The following is an 8103-nucleotide window of genomic DNA, read 5'->3' as shown; positions in this document are numbered from 1 at the left end:
GCAGAGAACAGACTCGATGATTCCTCTGTAGAACTGGATCAGCAGCTCCTGAGGCAGGTCGAACTTCCTGAGCTGGTACAGGAAGTTCATCCTCTGCTGTGACTTCCATTCGAGTGTGCAGACAGTTTGATCCACAGTGGATTAATGGGAAAACTTTGATCAGCTCAGGTATTCATGTTTGGTAGCGTCAGTCACCAAGAAAACAGACTGTTCACTCTGTAAAGAGGCTGCAGCCATGCTAGCAGCTGTGTCAGAATCAGAATCTGCTTTATTGGCCAGGTGTGATGGACACACGAGGAATTTGACTCTGGTACATCGGCTCAATGTGCAAACAGTAAACCAACATAAGGTTGTGTAATATAACAAAAAGAAGGAGTATTTACAGGCAACAGAAAGTGCAAACAATGCAGAATAAGCAGTATGAACAGACAGTAACAATGCCGACAACAAGGAATGTTCTTTGAAATGAGATAATTAGGGATAAAAATAGAGGAATTAAAACACTAGAGACCTGTACAAGTCTATATAATCTGTACAATGTGTATATATACAGGTATTGCACTGTCAGGATGAACTCTGAGCTAACCGCTAACATTAGTGTGCTAACATTCTGATGTTGGACAACGTATGTACACGTCGATCTGATGATGGTGGCTAGTATGAATGAGTTATATTGTGTCATAAAGTGTTGCTAACTTCCTGTTCAGGCCGGCACAGTGAACCGGGGCAGCGAGGTGATCGCAGGGGGGATGGTGGTCAATGACTGGTGTGCGTTCTGCGGCCTGGACACCACCAGCACTGAGCTGTCCGTCATCGAGAGCATCTTCAGACTCAGCGACACGGCACAGCCCTCGGCCATCGCCACCAGTTTGAGGGACTCGCTCATCGACAGGTAATTAGAACACACACACATACACACACACCGTGTACACACACACACACACCGTGTACACAGTCATCGAGAGCATCTTCAGACTCAGCGACACGGCACAGCCCTCGGCCATCGCCACCAGTTTGAGGGACTCGCTCATCGACAGGTGATTAGAACACACATACACACACACCGTATACACACACACACACACACGCACACGCACACACAAACCATTTATCAAAACATGACGATAATAATATTTATCATTGGGGTCAAAACTGTCTTGCGATATCAGTACATAACAGCCAGAGCAGCAGCCATCCTGAAGGGGCGGGAGGGTGAAATTAGCAGAGAAGATGCCCCCGCCACTTTATGTTGACTTTGAGGAAAGGAGTTCCGTTGGTCACACACAGATCAGTGTTTCCCACACATTGATTTATTTGAGGTAGGCTGCTACAATATCAGCACTGACCGCCACATATTGAGCTGAAATAGGTTCAATCTTATTTCACTGTAGTGCCGTGCGTAGCGCATGTATTCCCTCAGTAACTTTATGCCCAGCTCTGTTTCTCTCTCACACACAAACTCATGACAACAGATCGTCTGTGAACAGCTCCTTCTCTCTGTGTCGCTGTCAGTACAGATCCAACTCTTCTAATATCGCTAGCTAGGCTAATGTTAGAATACAGCTGTTGGCGAGGTCAGCACGCTGGATGGATGTCCAGTCCAGGGGAATATCAAAAAACATGGGAACGCTGATCAGTCCGATCAGTGTGATTAGTAATCCAATTGATTTGTTTTGAATATTTATTGGTTTCAACTAAAGCTGCTGAAACAACAAGAGAGGACCAGGAAGAGAGAGCTGGAGAGAGAGATGTAGGAGGAATACATTTGCAGCAAACTTTGCTTTGTATCCTGGGTTAAATGTCAGTTGATGGCCTAAGATGCCATTTATGTCCATTTGGAATTAAACCTTTCAACACAAAGTGTGCAGGGCGAATACTTTGTGTCACTGCTGGAAACAAGTGTTGCTTCACTTCAGGATATTTACAGCTTTAGACTCATTAACAAATGGTTAACAGTTCCAGAATTCACACCTGTTTATGTGGTTGTGAGGATGAGCTCCTTTTCAGTTGCCACACCTGACATGCAAGCTGTCAGCACACTGTACGTGTGTAATAGATTCTCAGTGAAGTTGCTGATTAAATGAACTGCGAGAAACCGTTTGTAACACTTCTGTATAACTTTTATGTACACAGTCCCACAGAAATGGTTGTAACACTCAACCTTCACACCATTTGTGGCTCATTAGTACTTGTTCTTCACACACTGCTCCTCGCTGCCCCCACACACACATACATATATATTAACATGTGTAATGCTTTTCTTTTCTCACAGCTAAAGAACGTGTCTCTGCAGCTGTCTGTTGTCCACAGGCTGCCCTCTCTTCATTCTATCACTACTCAACACGTGCAGCCTGGTTTAACTTGTTTTTAAATGATACGCACAAGCCTCCCTTGTTACATATACACACCCTAGACATGATTATCTGCCCTGTTACTTATTATTGTAAATAGATCCACTGTCTGCAGCTACACAGGCTGTCTCCTGTAAAACAGGTATGAAAATGGAGTTGTTGCCTTGAGGTGTCTGTGTTTAACACTCCTGTTTGTGCTGTAGCAGCTGCTTAGCTTAGCATAAAGACAGGGAACAGGAAAAACAGCTAGCCTAGACGTTAGCTTCATCATGTGGACACACACACGGCTCCACATGAAGGATCATGCTGCTTTGGAACTTGTCTAGAAATATTTAGACAAAATTTAATTTCAGTTCCTGGCAGTAGCACATCAGTTGTATTTTTTTGTTATCCGTTGGCAGCAGTCAGGTGTGTGACTAAAGGGCAGATCCTACCTTCTGCATCTGTGTGTCCACTAAGGGCAAGTGATGTAATTTGATTAGCCCTTTACTGTTCCTGTATTTTTGTCTGTTCACTGGTCATTTCTGTTGCTTTTATAACTAATTTGTGTTTGTTTCCTTTTGTGTTTTTCATGTCTGTTTCTCCTCAGCATGGCGTAAGTCGCCTCTGCAGTTTCCTGCCTGGTCTCACTCATGAAGCCAACAAGCTGCTGGACCTCATGGCTCAGCTTAAAACAAATCCTTCCACACACTTCAGTTCAGTTCACTCAGAAGTCACAGCTCCCACCTGCTCACTTTGGACCTTTTTTAGCATTTGGTTTCATCTTTGTAAAATGTTCTGGCTCTGCAAAGAACTCATCTGTTTCCAGGGTGGATAGAGAAAACAGCTCACCACCTCATCTCTAATTTTGAATGTGGCTGGTGGAAATAATTGTTTTTTCAGAGCCTTAAAATTAATGTGATGGTAAGTTTGCCAAAGACCTTGTTTCAACAAGGTAAACACGGTAGAGAAATGCTTTGACTCAGCCTTCTGTTTTAACAAACAGGTAGAAACAACAGTTTGGATAGAACAGGGCTGTGCTAAAATGAAATGAACATTAGACTTGTTTCTGTGCCTGTATCTGTTAAAAAAAATCACAGAAAGTGTCTAAACTCAGTCTCTGGGCTGGATGTGATTCTTCACCCTGAACTGCTGCAGCAGCGGTGGAGGCAGCTCTGATGGCTGACAGCACCTCAGCAGGCTGGCGCTGGACACTCGCTCTGGTTCCTAAACTCTTACAACGCACAGCCACCTGTATAACCATCCCAGATATCAGCATTTATCTGAGGCTTGAAGAACGAAAGCCGCTGTTGATTTAGTCTATGGGCCTGTATATCAGCATTTATCTGAGGCTTGAAGAATGTAAGCCGCTGTTGATTTTGTCTATGGGCCTGTAAGAGGCACAGATTCATCTTAAAGTGAGGGCGTTACTGAACCTGTAGGAGTGACTCTTGATCTGAATGGAGTGCTTAAAAAGCTGCTTTTTGAGGTTTGAAATCGTGATATTTGGTGTCCAGCAAACTTGACAGTGAACCTCATGCAGTGTGATCAATATACAGAGGTGTCTGTGTACGTTTACATGACATAAAAAAGATCAAGGCAGAGCTGCATGTTTTTCTTCAGACTCATCTTGATCCTACAAACTGACATCAGTTTTTGGTAACAGATCCAGGGTCTGCCTGGTGAGCATGGTGTCTCATCTCTTGTAAAATAAAATACACCTCTTTTTATTAGTTTCGTGTATTTTTGAGGTGTCTTAAAAATCCAGGAGCCTCAGAACTAGTTGCAGTAGAGCCGAAGTGATGCGTTGACGCATAAATAGAAAAGTAATGGGCAAAACTAATTAAACACTTCAGCAGACGTAATGGAAAACGCTATAATTTCTTGGGTTCCATCTTCTCAAATGTTTGTCTTTGTCCAAGTCTCTGGGTTTTGACTTGGAAGGGCCAAAGACATTGGAAGATGTGACCCTGTGGGAAGCTGTAATTTTTCACTGTATTCTGACTATATATATGATTTTATTTCTTTCCTCTTCCATTAATGTGATGACCCCTAATAGTTATGTGATGGGGTTTGTAACCACTGAACTAAACTCGGTGTACAGTATATAGTTAAACCGAGTTCCAACAGTAAAATACACTGCTCAGTATTAATCAAATATCATACATCAGTCACAGGGAACTTTGTACTGCCGATACTTCTGTAATTACACTGCTCAGTATTAATCAAATATCATATATCAGTCACAGGGAACTTGGTACTGCCGATACTTCTGTAATTAGGTGGGATTGTGAAGACAATGTCTACTTGTAAGAGTATTTTCACAATATACTGATACTTTTACTTTAGTAGATCTGAGTACTTCTCCCACCACTTTATATATCCTGTAGTAACGCAGACAGAATGAGCCAACGAAAAGCAAACAGCCAAACCTCGTTAGTGAAAAACATAAAAGACAAAAACAGAAACCGCATTCAAGGCAACTTCTCTATATTTATTGGCGAATGCTCTGAGGTTGTAGCAGTGCGTTTACGTACACACCGTGTGAGGAAGCCAAAGAAAACACACCTTGTAATACAACTTGATTATATGATGGTTTATATGCACTTTTTTTTTTGTTTGTTTCAAACATACACATACATTTACTTCAGTTTTTGGTTTGGGAAACATCTAGAAAGACTTTTCTAAATAAAAAACAATGATAACATTAATATACATTTATTTTAAAAAATTCAAAGCATGCGAAATTTATAGTGCATCACAACCTTTTGTCTAAACTTTTATTTAACAAAGGCAGATGAACAGAAAGAGGAAGATGCAGAAAGAGAACTTGTATAGATACAGCGATTACTAAAGAAAATGGACTTTTTTAAAATAATTGTATTAATTTATGTGCAAAAGAAGCTCAGTTCTTACATTAAATAGATTTTCTTCTGTCTAATGCTCAGCTCTATGCTACTGCGACACGCTCCATGTTCTCACAGGCCCTCGTTTATGGGGCCAGGAGGAGGCGTCGCCCTCGAGCTGGAGGAATGATATTAAAGCAGAGCCACACTTCAGCTTTAGTGGACTCTGATTACATCTGACTTCCAGCACAGGCTGCATCAGCTCTGCTCCGTTCACACGGGGAGAACATTTTATTGGCTATCCCCGCCCGGCCAAAGAACAAACGTTAGTGTGTGAAGACAGAAACATCCCCGTGTAGTTATTGTGACCCTGGTTTGCCCGTGTGGAGACGTCCCCCTTTTGTGCTGCCGCTCCTGACCAACAGTGTCAGACAACTGCTCGCGTTCTCATGTCCTACATCTATTATTTCACTCTGGGAGAAACATTGCTTCTGAAACAAACCAAACCAAGTATGAAAAGCAACCTAGCATTGAGCTTGGTGAGTGTTGGAGTGCAGCACAGCCCCCCCATTCTCACTCCGACCAACTAAACTCTACTGGCTATTTATGACATTAACTGGGGGGAGCCTTGTGCAGGAAGACAGGTGAGCAGTGGTGCTACAGGTGTAGTGTCTTTATGGGGTGAGCAAAAAGCCATAAACTTCAGTCTGTGATTAACAGCTGTGAACAAACTGCTGACCCCTGACAGGAAGTCGCAGCGTGAGGCTACGTTTAGTTTTTTATTACAGCAGCTTTATGGTGGGGCGGGGGCTGCAGTAGTGTCATGGGCAGACAGATGATGTATGTGATGAACAGCGGTACACAACAGTGCTGCTGCTCTTGTGTCTTTCAAACCTGCAAAGGGATAAATACTGCACATGAAGAATGAATAAATGCTAATAAGTGGACGAGGGCTCCAGCCTGAGTGTCAGCTGCTCAGTAGCCAGTTGGCAAGGTGACCTTCAGGCTGATGCTAAATGTGTGAATGCAACACTCAGGACCAGCTACATGACACATACTAAACCACAGCTGATATTTCAAACTAAAAACAATATTAAAACCTAAATCAGAAGGTAAAAAACAATCACTGCAAGTTTTCTAGCTTGTACCACTGCTGATAAAATGATGAGAATATAGAGTGACAGTAAATTAGCGGATTTGTTTGAACCTGGCTGTGCTGTGAGAAGACATCCTGAACTGTGAGTGGCTCTCAAACCACTGCCCAGTTTCAAGTTTAGCTTGTCCTGTTTGTGTATAAGTGTGTTTTAAAGAATGAAAATCCATCAATCAGTAGCACTGTTGTGGAACTTTACAGCTTCCAAACTCCAGGTCATGATTGGTCTGTCCCACCCTTTCAAAATAAGAGACCACAGTCTGCTTGGGACCAACATTAAAAAAGAGAAAATAAAAGTAGAAGCACTGAGGAGTATGACAGGTCTGGTTCTGGTTTCTAACTGGGGGTGGGAGACGCCCTCTGGCTGGGCTACGACGGAGAGGGAGAGACTCCGACGGACAGGGTGCTGCTACTACGTGGGCCTGCAATGCTATTAAGTGGAGTAGATCGTGGGGTTTGGTGGTTTCTGGTCAGCTCGCTTTTCCCCTCAAGCACCCCACTCTACCCTCTCCCCCTCAATCTCCAAGCACCTGAAGATACAACTGCTCTCCCTCTCCCTCTCATCTCCCTCCCTAGCAGCCAAAGGTCTCTTGCGAGGCGTAGACCATGTAGAGGAAGCCGTCCTCGTCCCTCTCCTGCTCATAGATCTCAGAGATGGGTGTGGACACGGACACCATGCTGTGCTGGTTGACCAGCAGGAAGAAGGCCTGTGTGGGGTTCAGCTGCAGCCGACGCCTGGGTGGGGGCAGGGTGAGGGTGAGGACAACGAGAGAGAGAGAGGAAAAGAGAAGTTAATGTGACATTACTGACTCCTGGTTGAACAGGATGTGTTTTTGGGTGTTAGTGCTTCAGCTTCTTGCATGCTCAGGAGTAAGTGACGGCCTCCTGCTCTTCTTCCTACAGTTGGACTCTTTATTCCAGTCTTGTTGGACGCTGTTTTTACTTCTGCTTTCATGCTTCTCCACTTTTTATTCCACTACTACTAAAGTTTCTAGAAGATGCAATCAGAACTCTAAATGTTTTGCAATGCTCTGCACTTGGTGTGCACAGCAGAAGTCTGTCATCTCTCTTATCCCTGTGCCATCATTGGCTGGGGGGACCACACACCGACTGAACTGATTGTGGTGGCTGCTTAGTGTCCAGCGCTCTGATGTTCATGTGGGCAGCTGTGTTCAGTCTGAAGGTGCTTTCCATTCCACTATTTATGCTTCCTCTGGAACAGGAAGGCAACGGTAAAATGAGCAGCCAGGCTGCATTACTGCAGATGGATGATGGCACCATCAGTGAGTAATTATTCATGTTCATCGAATAAAAATACTGCATCCGTGTAGACGCTGAATCATGAATACATTATCTTTTATGAGCCCAAAGACTCAGGGACACCCCCCCAGGCCAACAGGTGGCACAGGCGCAGTCATCAACACTGGTCCTGTAATATCAGCTTGAGCCTTATCAGGACGTCACACTGATGCACAAACTCATAAGAGTACAGATTTAATTTTGGCTGTAACAACTGGAGCTGTTTTATTGCTCCTTCACATTCATTCTGTTCTTCCAGTAGTTCTTGGTGGTATTTATATTCTGTCATGCTCTGATGCCAGCACGTGCTTTTCTTTAAAACTTGCTCAATCGTTTCTACGTGTGACAGTTGAGGTGTGGTGCGTCAGGAGTAGATGCAGTGCAACAACCATTGGTCTTCAAATAACTACTAATATGACCGAGTGCGTTAAAATGCTATCGAAGCCCATCCCCTAGCAAGGACATCCTGTTAAAT

The 8103-nt window shown here is 43.7% G+C and overlaps 2 protein-coding genes across 3 annotated transcripts in view; one reads left to right on the top strand and one right to left on the bottom strand.

Annotated features, from left to right (window-relative positions):
• Positions 1 to 3660, top strand: part of eif6 (eukaryotic translation initiation factor 6) — an 8019-nt gene extending 4359 nt beyond the window's left edge. Inside the window, exons 6-8 of one of the 2 annotated variants that reach the window (XM_020612124.1) lie at positions 708 to 874; positions 1020 to 1037; positions 2941 to 3660. In XM_020612124.1, the coding sequence (XP_020467780.1) occupies positions 708 to 874; positions 1020 to 1037; positions 2941 to 2950 (195 nt within the window). In that variant the 3' untranslated portion in view covers positions 2951 to 3660. Of the gene's footprint in view, positions 1 to 707; positions 893 to 1019; positions 1038 to 2940 lie in introns of both variants that reach the window. The other variant, XM_020612123.1, reaches the window with a different exon arrangement.
• Positions 3661 to 4911: 1251 nt separating this feature from the next.
• Positions 4912 to 8103, bottom strand: part of map1lc3a (microtubule-associated protein 1 light chain 3 alpha) — an 8728-nt gene continuing 5536 nt past the window's right edge. The window contains exon 4 of the mRNA XM_020612125.1: positions 4912 to 7064. Coding sequence (XP_020467781.1) covers positions 6902 to 7064 — 163 coding nt within the window. The 3' untranslated portion in view covers positions 4912 to 6901. The remainder of the gene's footprint in view (positions 7065 to 8103) is intronic.

The sequence above is a fragment of the Monopterus albus genome, unplaced genomic scaffold, assembly GCF_001952655.1.
Source record: "Monopterus albus unplaced genomic scaffold, M_albus_1.0 scaffold121.1, whole genome shotgun sequence".
NCBI classification, from domain to species: Eukaryota; Metazoa; Chordata; class Actinopteri; order Synbranchiformes; family Synbranchidae; genus Monopterus; species Monopterus albus.
Note: the sequence above shows the minus strand (reverse complement) of the source record. Positions and strands in the feature narration are given on the sequence as shown.